Source organism: Esox lucius, chromosome 5 (assembly GCF_011004845.1).
Source record: "Esox lucius isolate fEsoLuc1 chromosome 5, fEsoLuc1.pri, whole genome shotgun sequence".
NCBI classification, from domain to species: Eukaryota; Metazoa; Chordata; class Actinopteri; order Esociformes; family Esocidae; genus Esox; species Esox lucius.
The window spans coordinates 17,773,070-17,793,956 of NC_047573.1; the positions used below are offsets into that span (position 1 = coordinate 17,773,070).

The 20,887-nt window shown below is 43.5% G+C and overlaps 1 protein-coding gene across 6 annotated transcripts in view; it reads right to left on the reverse strand.

Annotated features, from left to right (window-relative positions):
* Positions 1–4,708: 4,708 nt before the first annotated feature.
* Positions 4,709–20,887, reverse strand: part of rhbdf1b (rhomboid 5 homolog 1b (Drosophila)) — a 46,323-nt gene continuing 30,144 nt past the window's right edge. For 5 of the 6 annotated variants that reach the window (XM_034292478.1, XM_034292477.1, XM_034292480.1 and 2 more), the window contains 14 exons: positions 18,277–18,502; positions 17,768–17,974; positions 13,834–13,962; positions 12,845–13,014; positions 12,313–12,570; positions 9,881–9,992; positions 9,177–9,251; positions 8,679–8,840; positions 8,448–8,548; positions 7,252–7,410; positions 6,910–7,086; positions 6,614–6,767; positions 5,413–5,636; positions 4,709–5,236 (listed from right to left, as the gene is read on the reverse strand). In XM_034292478.1, coding sequence (XP_034148369.1) covers positions 5,041–5,236; positions 5,413–5,636; positions 6,614–6,767; positions 6,910–7,086; positions 7,252–7,410; positions 8,448–8,548; positions 8,679–8,840; positions 9,177–9,251; positions 9,881–9,992; positions 12,313–12,570; positions 12,845–13,014; positions 13,834–13,962; positions 17,768–17,974; positions 18,277–18,502 — 2,350 coding nt within the window. In that variant the 3' untranslated portion in view covers positions 4,709–5,040. The other variant, XM_034292479.1, reaches the window with a different exon arrangement.

A 20,887-nucleotide genomic window follows, 5' to 3' on the forward strand; every position in this document is an offset into this window, starting at 1 on the left:
AGATATAATGAAATATTCACAAAAATGTGAGGGGTGTACTCACTTCAGTGAGATACTGTACATTCATTACATGACACTTTCACGTTAGTTTCAAAGATATTCCTGAAACTAGATCCCCTTCCTATAACGTTTCCTTTACAAGAAGGAAAACTATTTTGGGGAAGGTTCTCTTCTGTACCGTTCAACTAATCCAGTAAATCTAGAGCAAAGACGGAATGACCAACAAACTCTCTCTCTTCGTCTATTTCCCCTGAAAACCTGAACTACCAGTTAGATAACATCATGCCTCTGATATGCTCATACCTGGAATTGTAACACCAGCGAAAAGATGTATTGTGGCCCTAAAATAGACTAGTATCCTGTCCAGGTGGTAGGTGTGCATTAACAGAAACAAGAGAGAGCAGCTACAAATATATTGTCCACCGCAGTGGATTAGGCAAAGCAGGATGATATTCTAGTGACCCTGCATCTGGAGATGTACATAACCCTAACCTAATAAGGAAACCAACACAGCTCTTATACCATGGTGGGGTCAGCCCTCTCTTCCTCTGACATGTTCTACTACTTGAGTTCCAGAACCTCTTTTAGCATACTGAGCTTAGTGTGTTCTGACACTTATTTCAGTCAAGCACTGTCTATATACTTTCCCCCCGCTTTACCAGTAAATGGGGGGCAAATAGTATCAAGAATCAATCTAATGTTGTTTTCAGCATAATGTCACTGCACATACAATGGTCAGTCAATCACTAAGTTTAATTAGGAAAAAAGGGGAGGCTGTTCTCCCTTTTAAATAAAATAAAAACAAGGACAATATTCACATTGATGACTTGGTATGTTTGCTTTAAAACAAATCTACACACATCATCAGTGGAAAGAATAGAAAGTCTTTAACAAATCTACAAAACATGATATTTTGATAACCTATATATCACTAAACTCACCTTCAATACCTGCAGATTCAGCATGTGGAGCTTCAGTGACATCAACATTTCTAGAAAATTAATCGGGATAAACCTGGGACTGGGACATGTAGACTACTAGTTAACCTCTAGTTTGCTAGATATTACAGCTATGTGACTTGACCTTTCATAATTACTCACATCAACCCAAAAACCTGTTTTTTCAAGTTATGAGAATACACCACTGTTAAGAGGAGGTGATGAACTTCAAAACTTTGTTGATCTTGTCTATCAACTCTCCAAAATGAACTTAGCATAGCTAAATATAGTAGAGGTAGCTAGTTAATCTGATCAACTGTTTAGAGAAAATCACAATTGAAGTTTGTTTCTGGTTATCTGTAAGGCGATGTATCGGTGTTCTCTATGTCGCAAACCAAAGTGATGCTGTACATTACATAATGTCCGATATATGGCATACTTTGTAGGTTGCTTGCTATTCATTCATAATTATAACAGGATAATGCGCTAGCCAGTGCTTTAAAAATAGCTTACGGGTGACAAGTAAAACAAATTAGCCAGGCAGCTTGTCAGTTGACTGTTAGCCACATTAATGTTAGCCAAGGACTCCTTGGAAGTCATCTCATCATTCATCTACTAAGGCTTTCAGAAGCTTGATTTTCACATCCAAACTATTTTGGTTGGTAACAAAACATCTTTCCTAAGTGAATTCTGTTTTAAAACGTCATATCAGTATTTGACTAAATTGCCCAGGGCTTTTATGACTAGCTAATACAGGTGATAATGTAGTAAATGAATGAATGGGATTGAGAGTTTCTAAAAACAAAGTCACAACTGGTCTAGTCCAAGTCACACAGCATCGGACACACTGTAAGACCACGGATTAGGATTAGAAACAAATACTCACCTTATTTATTAAGGTTATCCCGTGGAAGGCGTGACGTGTAAGTATGCACTGTAATGGGCAACCAGTAACTAATGGCCATAGATAAAGACAAAGATAGAAAAAAGGAATACAATATTTACTTGACTAGAGTGGGGAGAGAGAGAGAAAAGGACAGTGTGTGTGAGAGAGAGAACAAGAGAGAGAGAGAGAGAGAGTGGTAAAAAGGCCAGACAGCATGTCTGATTCTTATGACCTAGTCCACCTTGCTAATCAGACAGAGGTCATCTGGTTGGCTGCAGAGGAGAAGAGCACAGAGAAGAGGGAGATATAGCCCACTTGCAATCTAATTAGCATCTCTATAGAGCAGAGGAGGGAACATGAGTGAAGAGGAGTGAAGAACAGAGGGTTAGATGATGAAGGAGATAAAGAGAGGAGAATGATGGGGCTAAAGAGATAAGGATGATAAAGGAGATAGAGGTGGATGATAAAGGGGACAGCAAGAGGAGGCTGAAAGATGGAGGGAGACGAATAAGAGGAACCGCTACGAGAATATAAAAGCAAGATGTGTAGAACAGAAAATGGAACACAATTGTATGGAGGGGAGGATAGGAGAAGAGGTGGAGGGGAGGATAGGAGGCCAAGTATGGGTGGATAAGGCGATGGAGGAGAAAGAAGGAGGCGATGGAGGGGAGGACGGGGGATGGGAAGAAAGAGGCTGGGTGAGTTTAATGGCACCGTGCAACTCCCTCGGCTGTTCAAATGTCTCACCGACAGAAAGAACAGGAGAGAAACAAGGAGAGAGAAAGGTTTTCAAGGAGATAAATGACACAATAGAAAATACCCAGCACTGAGAGGAGAAGAGGTGCTAAACTAGTCCCTCTAAAAGGGCTAGTAATATTGCAGGCAATCTACAGGTAGAGAATTTTCTGGAAGGTGGGATTCATGGACTGACTAGTTAGCTATTAAACCTGGACTGCAAATAATATTCATCTTTCTTCCAACAGGAGGCTAGAGTGGAGTGTACACACTAATTAACTTTCAATTACAAAAAGTGTGTGTGCAATGTGAATGTGTGTGAGCTTGTCAGTGTCAATGTTTGTGGGTGTGCATGTGATTCTGTGAGAAGGGGCAGGTGACTCAAGGAGGGGGGGATGGGAGACAGAATTGTTAAACGACAAAAGGAAGGATTTCAAGAGCATCATAAATTAACACTGTGTGCACGTGTGTGCGATTGTGTGTGTGATTTTGTGTATTTGTGTGTACGCGTGAGTATGCAAGTATGTATGTGTGTGTTTGCGTGTGTGTGTGTGTGTGTGTGTGCCGAAAGGGGCTGGTGACTAATGCAAGTAGAAGCAGAGAGAATTAGTAAAGGACAAAGAGACGTCTTGAAGTGCATTTTGAGAGTTGTGTGGGATAAACATGTCAGATAATTAAATGAAGACAGTCATGGAACAACATGTGCATCTAGACATGATGTGGAGGAAAATTCATTATTGTTATATATATTGTTATGTTTTTGACAATATATCTAATTCTCCATCTTTTTAAATATGGTGCATATTTCTTTTTCAGAACTTATTTTCACCAATCTCAGTACAAAGTGTCCAATAAAAACTACTATTTTCGGGTAGCAGCCGATGATGCAAAACTGCAATGGGACCTGACTAACGAAGACTCCCCTGATATTTATCTAATGCAGAGAGATGTTTTAGCAAGGACAGCATCATTAACGCACTCATCTTTTCAGTTCAGTTAACTGGGTGTGACTTTCTATGGGTTAAGGAAATCACTGGATTATATCCGGGTAATCACAGTATGACCATCTTCAAATGTGTTTTCCTGGTTGCAATAAATTACACAACTGTTTCTGGGCTCCAACACTGAATCACCAAAACATGCGGTACACATTTAACAAACATATTACATCAGCATGTCAGTTGATTCAATGGCGCTGCCTGTGCTGTCAACAGACACAACAACAAGAAATGAATGCATGCTTCCTCTAGGACTCTCTATGATCTTAAATGACATGGTCTTGACGGCAGCCTTTTGTGCACAGTAATTCTGCCATCTACTGGGGGAAATATGCATGTGCAATAAAACATGTACATGTTTAACTTCACTATGGGGACATCAAAATAAAAAAAAATCCTAACTTAACCCCAACCTCAAAAACCTAGCCTTAACCCATACAGCCTTATTTAAATCCTAACTGTAGTTACCCAGTTGTAACATTCAATATCCCTTGAGGCAAGGAAAATATACCCATTCCTAACAACTTCTATCCGTTTGGGGAAATTTCCTTCCCAATTCATGCAAATCGCTTTTTTCACACACGCACACAAAACACACAAACAAACCAGACACGCAGAATAGTAACTTCAGTTTGTTTTGCTGTATTGCCAGGTATAGTTAAATAGGTAGCTAAAACGTTACCCTCAAAAATTCCAGCATAAATTGTAACATCCAGGTGTTTTGGGTGGTGTGACAAAGGGCACATCTCCAATGAAACCCCACCAACTATCGTAACCGTATGGACAGATCACGACAGAGAACGGGCTCCATATTGTGTAGTAATTAAACCACTGTATGGAGAATTGGGGCCATCTGAGACTTGGAAGTGGATATGGCAGAGTAGCTTGTTTGTAAAAAACTAAGGCACCAGAGGCAGTCCCCATACAGTAGTAAATATTCATCTTCTTTCCTGGCACATAGCTTTCTGTCTGAGGTTATCTAATAAACAGATAAAACTCTTAGTCGGCTTTATGACGTGTGTAGAAAAAACCCACAACCAAATCCCTACACAGCTGTTTGGAATCAGTGTCTGTTACTGGTATAACGGCCACCAGGTGGTGCTGGTGTTATTCATTGCAGAGAGCACAGGGGGATGAGTGGCAAAACCCCCCCCCCCCCCCCCCTCGAGAAAGTCTTCATGCTCCAAAAGTGACCAGTCACTCACCATATAAATGTCCATATAAACAACACCCAATGGAGACAGATCAACAGTTCCACTGGTATTAATATAAACAGTTATTTGTCCCAGATCAGCAATATTTAAACACCCAGTGTCCTGAATGACAGATGTAAATACTGGTTGGAGGGTGTCCGGTCCATAACGTGACGTCGGTCTTGGCCCGGTCTTGTCCGCTAGCCGGGACTGCTGGTCAGCTATGTTAGCGAGTGAGCCTGCTCTTCTTGGACAATATCCATTCTAGTCGTTGTATTTCTACAGGGCCATCAGTGGAGATCGGCATTGAGGTCGTACTTGTCACAGAACTTGTCGGTGAGGGGAATGCAGGTGAGGTACTCACACCACTCACACTTGATTGGATGGACGTAGAACAGGACAGCCAGCCCTGAGAACAGACCCAGAAACACCAGCAGGAACACACATATCTGGACACGCTTACGGTACATGTCCGCACGGCCAAAACTGGAAACAACAAGAACAGGAACAGAAAAGGCAAATGATTCATGAATGAGCAGTAAAAATATCCCCCCAAAAAATGACCCCAGGTTCCTTCAACCACACAACCAGCTCAGGCGTAATGGTGTAGGTCAATGTGTGGCACCTTAGGTAAGGTATAATTGCGTCAACAAAGGGTTTACCTGATGTATGGCAGGAAGGCGAAAGAGAGGAAGAGTCCAGAGATGAATCCGGAGATGTGAGCGAAGTTGTCTATCCAGGGCAGCATGCCGAAGGAGAAGAGGAAGAGGACGACGCACAGCAGCTTGGTGAAGGCCCTCCACGGGTGCTCTAGGATCTGCCAGCTCTGGAAGAGTTCCACAAACAGACAGGCCAGGATGCCAAACTGCGAGCCGGCTGGACCCACCTAGAGAGAAGGAGGGGAGAGAAAGGAAGGGAGAGGGAACATAAAAATAGGAACCGATGGAGCCACATTGTACCATAGTGGCAGCTGAATATATGGCAGCCAGTTGAATTACAACAATAAAAGTAAATAAATGATAGCTATTTTTCTTGTATAATTCGGCTGCGTAGTGAAGCGTCATACACCAATTATTCCCTTTGAAGTGATGTCAGTACATATGTATAGGATCAGACAATTGTATTAATTTGTGTTAGGTATAGGATCAGTCAGCAGTATTTACCTCTGCCAGGTATAGGATCAGTCAGCAGTATTAACCTCTGCCAGGTATAGGATCAGTCAGCAGTATTTACCTCTGCCAGGTATAGGATCAGTCAGCAGTATTTACCTCTGCCAGGTATAGGATCAGTCAGCAGTATTAACCTCTGCCAGGTATAGGATCAGTCAGCAGTATTAACCTCTGCCAGGTATAGGATCAGTCAGCAGTATTAACCTCTGCCAGGTATAGGATCAGTCAGCAGTATTTACCTCTGCCAGGTATAGGATCAGTCAGCAGTATTTACCTCTGCCAGGTATAGGATCAGTCAACAGTATTTACCTCTGCCAGGTATAGGATCAGTCAGCAGTATTTACCTCTGCCAGGTATAGGATCAGTCAGCAGTATTTACCTCTGCCAGGTATAGGATCAGTCAGCAGTATTTACCTCTGCCAGGTATAGGATCAGTCAGCAGTATTTACCTCTGCCAGGTATAGGATCAGTCAGCAGTATTTACCTCTGCCAGGTATAGGATCAGTCAGCAGTATTTACCTCTGCCAGGTATAGGATCAGTCAGCAGTATTTACCTCTGCCAGGTATAGGATCAGTCAGCAGTATTTACCTCTGCCAGGTATAGGATCAGTCAGCAGTATTTACCTCTGCCAGGTATAGGATCAGTCAGCAGTATTTACCTCTGCCAGGTATAGGATCAGTCAGCAGTATTTACCTCTGCCCTGTAGGGCAGGAAGATGGCGCTGGCCAGATTGCCAGTGATTCCCGAGACAATGTAGATAATGGAGATCCTTAACCAGCCAGCCAGCTTCTCCAAGTCCCTCAGGATGGTCATTTGGAAGAGCACTGACACCAGGCAGTGCAGGATCCTACACACACATACCCAGATCAGAACGCACACACCCAGACACATGCACGCACACACACACACAACGTACCCATCAGCAACACTACGGTAGGGACTCAGACATAGGACCTAAGACACAGACCTGTCAGGGCGTCCATACTCACCCAGCGTGAAGGAATAGGGAAAGCCACAGTCGATAGAACTGGTCTGGGATGTCAGGGTTCAGGAAAGGCAGAAGGCCACAGACATCATCCATACAGGGCACCTGGGAACAGAGCGTTGCCTCCTCGTGGAAGTAGCCCTTCATGAAGTCACAATACTCCCTGGACGTGATCTCACACCTGCAGAGTGAAAGCATGCAACACCATGCCATTACAACTGCACAAAGTTCTGGCTGATCAGCAACACTCCAATCCCCGGCTACCTGTTCGGATACGTCCCGCCCAGCAGGGCGTTGGCATAGTAACGGCACTGTTGACCTGCAGTAGCCTACTGGTTGCCCTCACCTGCCCTTGGTCCCAATGCAGCAGGGCCGTCCAGTGATGGCACAGTCCACGTGAGGGAGGTTGGTGTGGTTGCCCGCGCTGTACCTGGTACACACTGGCCACTTGGTGATGTCATCCGGCCACTCGTGGGGTGAAACAGAGGCCGGCTCCAGACATATCCTTGGAGGAGAACGGCAGAAAGAACCTCAGTGGAACCATAGGAAGAATCTCAAGAGGAACAATGGTAATATACTGTATATGAAAGAAGACAAGGAAAAGATGGAGAAGATAAGGAGGAAGACAGGGACAGATGGAGGAGATAGGGAGGAAGACAAGGACAGATGGAGGAGATAGGGAAGAAGACAGGGAAAGATGGAGGAGATAGGGAAGAAGACAGGGACAGATGGAGGAGATAGGGAGGAAGACAGGGACAGATGGAGTAGATACGGAGGAAGACAGGGACAGATGGAGGAGATAGGGAGGAAGACAGGGACAGGTGGAGGAGATAGGGAGGAAGACAAGGACAGATGGAGGAGATAGGGAAGAAGACAGGGAAAGATGGAGGAGATAGGGAAGAAGACAGGGACAGATGGAGTAGATACGGAGGAAGACAGGGACAGATGGAGTAGATACGGAGGAAGACAGGGACAGATGGAGGAGATAGGGAGGAAGACAGGGACAGGTGGAGGAGATAGGGAGGAAGACAGGGACAGGTGGAGGAGATAGGGAGGAAGACAGGGACAGATGGAGGAGATAGGGAGGAAGACAGGGACAGATGGAGGAGATAGGGAGGAAGACAGGGACAGATGGAGGAGATAGGGAGGAAGACAGGGACAGATGGAGGAGATAGGGAGGAAGACAGGGACAGATGGAGGAGATAGGGAGGAAGACAGGGACAGATGGAGGAGATAGGGAGGAAGACAGGGACAGATGGAGGAGATAGGGAGGAAGACAGGGACAGATGGAGGAGATAGGGAGGAAGACAGGGACAGATGGAGGAGATAGGGAGGAAGACAGGGACAGATGGAGGAGATAGGGAGGAAGACAAGGACAGATGGAGGAGATAGGGAGGAAGACAGGGACAGATGGAGGAGATAGGGAGGAAGACAGGGACAGATGGAGGAGATAGGGAGGAAGACAGGGACAGATGGAGGAGATAGGGAGGAAGACAGGGAGGAAACGGATGGAAAACGAGAGGGAGATTAGCAGATTATTACCTGGGGTCCTGGTGGCAGACTGAGCCGTGTTGACGGACCATACCCTCCAGGAGAGGAGCACTGGGATGATGAGGCCACTTTACCCACACAGCCAGCGTCGACTGGAAACAGAGACGGAGGAACAGCAGGAAGAAAGAACGAAAGAGGGAGAGAGGGAGCAGAAGGAAAGACACAGGTAAACAGATTGTTGGATTTGAAACCTAATATGTAACGGTTGTTTGTGCGACTCACAGAGCAATCTTCCTGTGACGACTGGAGACAACCCGAGCGGTCATTTCTGACACAGCAGGCTGATTCCCTCTCTTTTTCTCTCTTCTCCTGGATCAGTTCATAGACCTGCTGGTCCTGACGCATGCAAGGGGAGAACTTAGCCCCCAGGTGGATCAGTGCCTCCTGCAGTCCGAGGGAGGGGGGGGGGGGGGGGTCAGAACACAGACACGGTCTCATGGTTTTATTCACTGGATCAAAAACACAAGCCTCAGAGAGACCCAGAGAACTGCAGGTGTTCCTTGGAGCCTTCTGACTAGGTACTGCCTCAGATCTGAAACACCAGGTGGATGCTAACAAGTGTAACTTCCAAGTGGAATAGAAATCGAGCTGGACTTAGCGTCCCCACGGTCATTGTCTAGAACTACTGATTAAAATCAACACAAAACTGTATTATTAGCTTAAAACTACTGATTTAAATCAATACAAAACTGTATTACTAGCCTAAAAAGTTACACTTACCGAATTTGGTCCAACCCAGAAGTTTTCTTGTTGAACAAACTTTACATTTTCATAAACACCTTTTTTTCTTAATACCTAGGGAAGAAAATGGTTTACAACGTGAAATGCAAAGGAAAAAATGAAAAAATCTAAATCATCCCTAACTTTATAAACAAACATTTTAATATCATCTGTAACAGCACCGTTGCAGATGACCTTACATTCAAAAACTAAAACTATAAAACCCTCAAAAACCTACAATTACTTGAACCTGTCTGTAACCTTTAAAACACCTGCTTTAAAACTGTCCGTAACCTTTAAAATAAATACCTTAAAACTTTCTGTAACCTTTAAAAAATATATCTTTAAAATATCTGTAACCTTAAAAATACCTTAAAATGTTCTGTAATCTTTCAAACGACTATAAAACTGTCCGTAACATTTAAAACAAAAAGTATACAAATATCTGTAAACAAAGAGTATAAAACTTTCTGTAACCTTTAAATAAAGACTTTAAAACTATCCATAACCTTTAAAACAAAAAGTATAAAACTGTCTTTAACTTTTAAACAAAGAGTATAAAACTGTCTGCAACATTTAAAACAAAGAATATAAAACTGTCTGTAACCTTCAAAACAAAGAGTATAAAACTGTCTATAAACTTAATGACAGAGACTTTCAAACCTTCTGAAACCTTTATATTGTTAAACAATGAATGTACTGACCGAATCAACAGTCTCGTGTTGGGAGAAGCCAATAGGAGCAAAGCCATAGAGACACACAATAAGGATGGTGATCAACAGGTGGACAAACGTGATCCAGTAGGTAAAGAAAGGCCTACGGACACACACACACACACACACACACACACACACACATACAATATCAATAGATGTTGTCACACAGGGCAGATTGTAAGTATGGGTTTCACAGCTATTAGGAAAGGGGCAGCTAGCAGTGGATGACAGCAACTGTGTACATGATAGTTTTCCACACAGTATGGAGTGGGATGGACCACCTGAATTGAGTCATAGTCTTCCTCTATTTGTTTATCTGGAGTCCAGGTCAGCTAGGTGCTTTCAGATGAGTCATGGCACAGGAATGTTTGGGAAACCACTGGTATATATTGTGATGAGTAATATGTTACCTGGGAAAGACCAGCTCCCAAATAGCTGTGGCAGTGCTATTCTTCAGTCTTCTGATATACAGTTGTGCTCAAAGGTTTGCATACCCTTGGAGAATTGGTAATATATGTACCATTTGTAAAGAAAACATGAGTGAATAGGCAAAACACTTGTATGTTATTTCTCATGGGATTCACATTAAACTGTAGATCATAACAGAATGGCACAATCATCAAACAAAACAGAACTGACCCCTGTTCAAAAGTCTGCATACCGTTAGTTCTTAGTTAATACTGTGTATTGTCCCTTTAGCATCAATGAAAGCGTACAGTCTTTTGTAATAGTTGTCTATGAGGCCCCAAATTATTGCAGGTGGTTTAGCTGCCCATTTGTCTTGGTAAAATGCCACCAGGTCATGCAAAGTCTTTGGTCGTCTTGCATGCGCCACACATTTGAGATCTACCCAGCGTGGCTCGATGATATTAAGGTCAGGAGACTGTGATGGCCACTCCAGAACCTTCACCTTTTTGTGCCATAAGCAGCGGAGGGTCAACTTGGCCTTGTGCTTAGGGTCATTGTTGTGGTGGAAAGTCCAAGAGTGTCCCATGCAAATTGTCTGCCAGTATTTTCTGATAACATGAATTTATCTTGCCATACATTTTCACAAGATTCCCCATGCCTTTAGAGCTGCCCCCCCCCCCCCCCCCCCCCCCCCATCAGTGAGCCACCACCATGCTTCACAGTGGGGATGGTATTCTGTTCACTATAGGCCTTGTTGACTCCTCTCCAAACAAGCTCTATTTTGGTCTCCTCACTCCAAATTAGTGTGCCAGAAGCTGCGAGGCGTGTCAAGGTGTTGTCGGGCATATTGTAACCAGGCTTTTTTGTGGCATTGGCGCAGTAAAGGCTTCTTTCTGGCAACTCGACCATGCAGCTCATTTTTGTTCAAGTATCATCTTTGTGCTTCTTGAAATAACCCCACTGCCTTTTTTCAGAGAAATCTCAAATCTTTCTTGGTCAACCTGATCTTGGCTTGGTATCAAGAGATCCCCTGAATTTCTCCACTTCTTAATAAGTGATTGAACACTACTGATTGGTATTTGCAAGGCTTTGGATATCTTTTTATATTCTTTTCCATCTTTATAAAGTTCCATTACCTTGTTACACAGGTCTTTTGCCAGTTTTTTTCTGCTCCCCATGGCTCAGTATCTAGCCTGCTCAGTGCATCCACATGAGAGCTAACAAACTCATTGACTATTCATACACAGATACTAATTGCAACTTAAAAATCCACAGGTGTGGGAAATTCACCTTTAATTGCCATTTTCACCTGTGTGTCACCTTGTGTGTAACAAGGCCAAACATTCAAGGGTATGTTAACTTTTGATCAGGGCCATTTGGGTGATTTCTGTTATCATAATGGTTTAAAAGGAGCCAAACAACTATGTGATAATAAATGGCTTCATATGATCACTATCCTTAAATAAAATACATTTGTTTTGCATGATCAGTCATATTTTCAAAATCAATGCCAAAACTTCACAATTTCTGCCAGGGTATGCAAACTTACGAGCAATATCATAATTGTAAATAATAAAATAATAAAAAATTGTAAATTATCACAGGCAGTAGTTATAAATAGTCATAGTAGACACAATGTATCAACTGGCTGTTAACAGTTTAAGTCCACCATAGTAAAAACATTGTTGGCACAGTACATTTCTTGTAAATGGTCATCCTTCATACATCTTAAATAGTCACAATTGATGCATTGCAAATAATCAGTCAATCAGATAAATTGTCGTAGTGGATACATTGTAAATAGTCATAGTTGATACATTGTAGATAGTCATAGCTGACAATGATAAATAGTCTTAGTTGATACATTGTAAATAGTCATAGTTGATACATTGTAAATAGCCCTCGTTGATAATGATAAATATTCCTAGTTCATACATTGTAAATAGTCATACTGTAGTTGATAATGATAAATAGTCCTAGTCCTTATAGTACATTGTAATTATCATGTGTACCTGTGGTCGTCCATGTCCTCTATCTGCCGCTGAACAAAGCTGTCGATGCGTTTGCGATAGGTTCTGTTGGTGAGCCTTCCCACCATGCCAAGGCCGTAAGGCCTCTTCTCCTTGGCAAAGAGCTTCTTGACGGGTACTGTGATGCGTTGGCCCCGGCGCTGCCCACTCACACTGACCACCTCCTGGCGCAGACGCACCTTGGGCTGGACCAGAGAAGCTCCAGGACCTTTACCCTTACGCCAGCCTCTTTCTAAGGGACTGTGGACATGTATGAGGTGGAGATTTGAGGAGCAGGAGAGAGGGGACAGAGATAGAAGGAGAGAGGGACAGAGGTAGAAGGAGAGACAGCATGAGATAGAAGGAGAGAGGGACAGAGGTAGAAGGAGAGACAGCATGAGATAGAAGGAGAGAGGGACAGAGGTAGAAGGAGAGAGAGCATGAGATAGAAGGAGAGAGGGACAGAGGTAGAAGGAGAGACAGCATGAGATAGAAGGAGAGAGGGGGACTGTTGTCTATATGGTGTTCCACTCACAGCATGAGGTGACTCCTCTCCAGTTCGTTCCTGTCCAGGGCACCACCTGTGAGGTCCCTCTCATCAACGATTGTGTTAAACTCCTCTGCTTTGATGGCGGCTTCAGATGGAGAGTCAAACACATCGTCTGCATACGTAGACAGCTCCTCATCTCCTCTCCTCAGACCATCCTGGAGGAAAAGAGATCAAATCAAATGTTATTTATATAGCACATTTCTTACAAAATGCATTGCAAAGTGCTTTAACATGTAAAAGTCTGAATAAACAGTAAATAAATAAGAATCAGAGTAACAGTTTATAAATAATGCCTTCATAAAATGCATGAATTACAGTAAAGATGTAAATCATTAAAAAATGAAAATAAGAGTTGGAAAAAAGTTGGAAAAAAAGCCAGGCTATAAAAAGAACTATTGAAAAAAAAAATCTGTAGTATCTGCATCCTTCGTATAATCTGGTAAGCTGTTCCAAAGGACAGGTCCATAGTGGCTGAAATTGGCTTCACCAAAAGTTTGGGTTGAGATAACCAAATGACCAGTACTAGTTGATCTGAGGGACCGACCAGGCACATATCTAAACCAAAAGAACAGTACCAGTTGATCTGAGGGACCGACCAGGCACATATCTAAACCAAAAGAACAGCACCAGTTGATCTGAGGGATTGCCCAGGCACATATCTTGTCAGACAAGTATTCAGCTGCATGGACATGTAGTGCTTTTCAAATCAACAGGGCCATTTTGAAATCAATTCTAAAATTCACAGGCAGCCGGTGTAGTCTTTAAAGTAGGTGTTATGTGTTCTCTCTCTCTTTTGATATTGGTCAGAACACGTGCAGCTACATCATCTTTTTTTTGGGCCAGGCCAGACAGTAGAGAGCGGCAATAGTCGAGTCTGCTGGTGATAAATGCATGAATCAAGAAGGACAGGAGGAATGTGAGTGTGGCATCTGAGAGTAAACGTGTGATGGCGCAGGCGTGTGTGTGTTACTCACCCTAGCAAAGAAGGAGGTGTCCAGCTCGTCAGCGAAGTCCATGGTGTCATCTTCCAGGAAGCTCACGGGCATGAAGCTCCGTCTGTGACAGCGTCGGGCGGCGCCCTCCCTCTCCCTGGCGCTGCGGCCCTAACACATCATCATCATCGTCACCTTCTTTGTAACAACTGATTAATCATTACCGTTGTATAACAGTAATACCATGGTCTTTCTGTCAGTTCCGGACGTGAGTTGAATTTCAAATAATCAAGGATGCGTGCGCAAAAGGCTATGGAGAGCTAATATATTACCAAGATCATTGTGATAGCTACTGTATGATAGCTATTTTCATTGTGGACTATATAGATGCATTAATTTAATGCAGTAGAGTAAACTAACCGTGACGCTTTTAGTGGTACGTGAATGCGTTCTATTGTTCCTTATAGTGCAGTGCAGCTTCTGTTATTGTAACACATAATTGTTTTAGCCTTTGTATTGTAAGTTGCATTACGTTATATAGCCTACCTGCTATTTACTATTGCTTCTTCCCTTTCTGTTTCCAGAACCACACACACATACATCCACTCATATACACATACATAACAATGTGTATTTGGTAAACACAGTTGGCTAAAACCCCAAATATCTCATGTTGCATCGCTGTGCTGTGTCGTATTGCAGTATTGACGTTCCTGAAACAAACTCAATTGAAATCAAAGTGTGTGTCAATTGTGCCCTGATCAGCACCCAGTGGGAGAATACAACAAGTGTTAAGAACCACCTAAGAAATCTAAAGTCCTGCAATACCTCCATTACAATGGGACCCCAGAAGGTCCTCAGTAAAAAGAGTGGACATCATCTCTGGGACAGATGACTGTGTCTTCTCTGACTTCCAATAACCAGCTGGGAAGTGTGACCATGATGAGGCTATGAATTCAGGGGGGCGGGACTGACGTCAGTGTTATCCATTCTGACAGGAGGGCGGGACTAACGCCAGTCTTATCCATTCTGACTGGAGGGCGGGACTGACGTCAGTGTTATCCATTCTGACAGTAGGGCAGGAATAACATCAGTCTTATCCATTCTGACTGGAGGGCGGGACTAACATCAGTCTTATCCATTCTGACTGGAGGGCGGGACTAACATCAGTCTTATCCATTCTGACTGGAGGGCGGGACTAACATCAGTCTTATCCATTATGACTGGAGGGCGGGACTGATGTCAGTGTTCTCCATTTTGACAGTAGGGCAGGAATAACATCAGTCTTATCCATTCTGACTGGAGGGCGGGACTAACATCAGTCTTATCCATTCTGACAGGGGGGCGGGACTAATATCAGAGTTATCCATTCAGACAGGAGGGCGGGACTAACATCAGTGTTATCAATTCTGACAGGAGGGCGGGACTAACGTCAGTGTTATCCATTCTACCACACAGGTCTGGCCTCAACCTTTACATAACACCTACACACACTGTGGTCTTCTTTCTATAACACATGAACAAAACAGAAGCAGGTGTCCATGTGTCTGTGTGGGTGTGTGGTATTGCAAAGCTATAGTAAACCTGAGTCACATGTTCATTCCTCAATGCATGACAGTATTTAATCTCAACATATAAAGAGATCAATATCTAGTCCAGTACAGCTGATGAGGGTAGCAACAAAGAGCTGAAAGATGTTATCAGACTGATCTGAGGCTGCTAAGAGACTGGGTATGAGACAGCAAATGTGAGTCATGTATATACAGTGGATATCAAAAGTCTACACACCCCTGTTAAAATGCCAGGTTCTTGTGATGTAAAAGAATGAGGCAAATATAAATCATGTCAGAACTTTTTCCACTTTTAATGTGACCTATAATGTGAACAATTCAATTGAAAAAACCAACTGAAATCTTCGAGGGGGAAAAATAAAAAATAACCTGGTTATAATAACCTATCCGACCAAAGAATTCCAGACCACTTCTACATAGGACAGGTCATCCCACCAAACTCAGCTCAAGAGTTGACCGTAAGTTGACCGTAAAAGTTTCCAAGAAGTCCAGGGTGAGATCAAGGGACCTACAGTGCATGAGTCAACTTTCAGGAAGAGACTGCTCAAACTTGGCCTCCTGTTCTCAATGTCAAGAAACGACTGATCTGTGCCAGACAACACCTGGGTAAAGACCAAAACTACTGGAACAGTGAGTCAAAGGTGGACTTGTTCGGCCGCAATTAATTGTACCTAGAATTTCTAAACAAACAATTGGCGGCAGGGCCTTTTCTCATAGAGCTCCACTCCTGTGGAATGATCTGCCAATTAAGGTTAGAAATGCAAACTCAGTGCAAACTTTCAAGTGTCTACTAAAAACTCATCTCTACAGCACGGTTTATAATTAGGTGTAGCCTGGCCCGGGGGCGTGAAGGTGACCAGTAGGCTTGATACTGTCCACCCTTGCTGTCTTGCCAGGTGGGCTCTCGTCGCCACTGGGATGCCCTCCCTCCAATGCCCTTCGGGGGAAGAGTCAATGGCTTGTTGTTGACTCTCTATTGCGCACTTGTGCAGTTGGGCTGTACGCTACTGGCAATACTCGGCCCTCATTTAGGGGGGTTGCGGTTGGTGGGTGTCCCTTTGGTTGATGCCTGGCAATGTGGTTGGATTGATTTCCTGCCTGTTGGGCCCTGTCCGGGGCCTCCCCCGGGTAGGGCCACAGTGTCACCGGACCCCCCCGTCTCAGTTTCCAAGGTGTTACGCTGCTATATTATTGTGCTGGGGGACATGAGGGATGTACTACTAACTTTTCTCAATTTCCTCCAATTTTAAATTTTAGAAGGAGATGAGGTCCTGGTCCACACCTGCGGATTACCTGGTTTGGGGGGACCGTTGCTGTTCCTGTCCTTGTCCACCTGGTCATACTTCTGACCTAGTCTAAAATCAAATATACTCTGGATTTAGCCAAGAGAAATTTATTTATTATTCCAATTGGACTCTTAATATCTCACCCGGCACAGCCAGAAGAGGACTGGTCACCCCTCTGAGCCTGGGTCCTCTCTAGGTTTCTTCCTAAAATTCGACCTTCTTAGGGAGTTTTTCCTAGCCACTGAAATTCAACACTACTGTTGTTTGCTCCTTGGGGTTTAAGGCCGGGTGTCTCTGTAAAGCACTTTGTGACAACTGCTGTTGTAAAAAGCGCTTTATAAATAAATTTTGATTGATTGATTGATTGAGATGCTGTATTTGGCAAAAAACAAAACACTGCCTTTGAACAAAATAACTTCATACCAAATGTAAAGCATGGATACCATGACATTATTGTTTGTGGCTGCTCTGCTGCCTCAGGATATGGCCAATTTGCCATCACTGAGTCTACCATGAATCCCATATTGTACCAGAGAAATACTGAGAATATGAGGCCATCTGCCAGAAAGCTGAAGCTGAACTGAAGATGGATCTTTCATCAGGACAATGATTCAAAAACTCAACTAAGCTACAACAGAATAGCTGAAAAAGAAGAAATGGAGGGTTGTGGAAAGGAGTAAAAGCCCAGATCTCATATCCTATCAAAATGCTGTGAGGGGACTTGAAGTGGGCCATGCATGCAAGAATGCCTTCGAACATGGCACATTTGAAGCAGCACTTTAAAGAAAAGTGGGCAAAATTCATCCCAGTCGATGTATAGGGCTGATTACCAGAAATGGTTAGATGGTAATTTTAGCCAAAGTGGGCAATACCAAATATTGAAGAGAGAGGTATACTTATTTTTTCTGCACTATGAAAACGTATTTCTGTAGATTGTTTATGAAAATAAAAAATCTAAGTATGTATCAGTATGTATAATTAGTTAAATTAGGTTATGTGTTAAATTAGTGTTGAAGTGAAGATTTGTCCAAAATATGTCTTATTTTTCCACATGACTGTATAACCCCTAACCCTTTAACTCTAGCCCGAATCATTCATTAACATTTGTGTGACACAAACCTTCACCAGAGCTGCAGCAGCCTTAAAGCTCATGACGGCCACGGACTCTCGTTTGCGTCTCCGTGGTAAGCGGTTGAGTGCGGAGCGTGAGCTGGAGAAGGACCAGAGAGAGCCGGCACCGGGGGTGATGGGGGTGTGGGGTATGCTGTAACCGTCTAGGTCCTCCACCATGCGGAAGGCACGGCCCCGCGCCAAGGGGTCCACAATCTACAAAGACAGATGCTGTAATGTCAGATAAGCAGCATAGCGTTTATTCCAATTATTTAGAAAGAGAGACATTGAGATGTTAACAATGGTTCATGTACACTAAAGAGCTTCTAGTACTCCGATACATGGACAGAATAATGTCACTATTGCCAAAGGGGGGGGGGGGTGTAAAAGAAAGACACATAACGCATGGCAAGGGCTTAAAATCCCCAACACCTTAAAACAAGAGGAACAGACATGGGGAATAGAGAACGCGAAGGGAACAGAGTTTCTAAACACTGGTTTGGGTGGCGCTGCCCTACCCTCTGCATGCCGTGGGGGTGCTGGTGGTGGTGCGGGGGGAGGTAGAGGGGTGGGGGTGTCTCAGTGCTGGTCAGAGACACGTTGTCCTGGCTGCACAGCTCCATGTCCCTCATCACCTGGGCCTTGAGGCGGCCGTAGCGCAGGTTGCAGTGCTGGAGACTCTTCCTCCGCCATCGCTGGGTGCTGTCATTCTCCTTACTGACCCCGAACCAGTCCGCGGTGCCCCTGAGGGGAAGGAGAGGTTGGTCGGGTCAGGGTAATTGACCGTGTCGGGGCATAATGGTAGTACTGGAGGAAGTAGTCATGGTTCAAATTGAGTTCAAATAACACTGAAGAAATGTTCAATACAAGGAGTGTACAGAAAACCAGGTCAGCAGTGTAGATAAAACTTGACCATGACTATTTAACCTTTATCATAACATCACGTGTGTGTGTGTGTGTGTGTTGCCCCAGACACACCATGTAAAGAAAATTATTAAATCCTAATGCCTGAAAACACAAATCAACCTAATGTCTAAACACACAAAACAACCTAATGACTGAACACACAAAACAACCTAATGACTGAACACACAAAACAACCTAATGACTGAACACACAAAACAACCTAATGACTGAACACACAAAACAACCTAATGACTGAACACATAAAATCACCATAATGCATGTACACACCATAAGACACACATAAAATAAATTTACACATAATAAAACCAAAAAAATGCACACATAGTAAAACCTAATAAACTGACACATAATGAAACCTAATGAATTTACACATAATTCAACCAAATACATTCACACAAATACAGAGTGAAATGGGAATCTCGAACAATAGAGACTACACTGTAGAGACAATAGAGACTACACTGTAGAGACAATAGAGACGACACTGTAGAGACAATAGAGACTACACTGTAGAGACAATAGAGACGACACTGTAGAGACAATAGAGACTACACTGTAGAGACAATAGAGACTACACTGTAGAGACAATAGAGACTACACTTTAGAGACAATAGAGACTACACTGTAGAGACAATAGAGACGACACTGATGTTTCAGGGGATATTATGAATGAGCGGATGTTTCCTGTTAGTCCTGGGCAGTCGGCCAGGCCCAGACTGGTTGTATGACAGTGTTTGAGTTATTACACAGCTAGTGTTTGTGTTCCCCTTCTAATGTGTACCATTAGCCATCTAGCAACATGTGTTAAGTATACAGTGCCATCGGAATGTATTCAAATCACTTCACCTTTTCCACACTTAATTGTGTTTTATACTTTTCATAATTGATCAAATAAATGTAAACATCCCACCAATATCCTGAAAATCATCAACCTATATTGCCTGAATTACCGCTTTTCTCAGTCTTGGTGGGGCTCGCGGCGTGTGTAACCAAACCCCTGCAATTCATTCAGAATGCTGCGGCCAGCCTGGTGGTTCAGCCTTACCAATTTCTCCCATGTCACCACACTTCTTCGCACACTGCACTGTCTTCCAGTTGAGGCTCGAATCAGCTACAAGACAAGGCCATGGTGCTTGCCTACGGAGCAATTCTCCCTACCTCCAGACAGTGCTCATAGCCAATTTTTTAAATATATGCACTTAACGGTTAAGAGTGTCTGCTAAGGATGAGGGAAGGATATATAAACAGGCCAGTAAAGAAAAAAAGAAAAAATAAAGGAAACCTGATCTAGAGTGCATAGGACCTCAGACTGGGGAGAAGATCCGTATTTCAGCATGAAAATCCCCCTGTGGTTCGGGGGACATGTCGGTGAGTGTCCTTGAGGTGCCCAGCCAAAGCCCAGACTTGAGCCTCATTGTGTGAGAACCGGAAGACTTACAGGTCACCCACAGTTCAAAACCACACTGTTCTGGTGTTGCCTGAGTTTAAGAACGAGTGTGGCCATACGGCTGTATGCATTACACTCCATGCTAATGTCACCCACCGTCTGAGACTGTGCTGAAATTCTGATATGTTTTTAAGGAATTAGTCTTTTGACCAATTGCATCAGACCTTTTCATATCAAATCTCTTTCGGAGCGTATTTTAACGGTTCACAGACTAGTTCATGAAAACAGTGTGAGAGTGCCTCGGGAGAGTCTGTACACGGGGGTTGAGGTGAAGTGTTTGATGAAGCAGCAGGATGTTGCTCAGCTGAACTGAAACTGTTTAGAGTAGTGGACACTCAGTAATAACATAGTCTCCATCATTAGACAGAGACCAGACAGCTGGGGAAGCCTTTTAAGGCTGCGCAAATTCAGGCCCGTGGGGAATGAGAGGGAGGTGCCACACTGATTGTTGTCCCCTTAACAAGAATGTTTTAAGAGGGATCCCAGGTTTTTTGTTTGGAAGGGTAGAGTAGGCTGTGATTCACCTAAAGAGGCCCTCAGGGGATTAGATATGTAAACACCACAGAAAAAGAAAACACTTAGTGACATAAATGTAATCTCTTCTGTAAAACAGACTTGTGGATGGAGATCTGGGAAAATTAAATCCAGATAAACAAACACTTTGACTCATTGCAAGATTAATATATAACAAACATTTCTTGGTCCAAACGAGCTGCCTACTGTACCACAGTCCCAGCCAAGCTAAACAAAAGCAA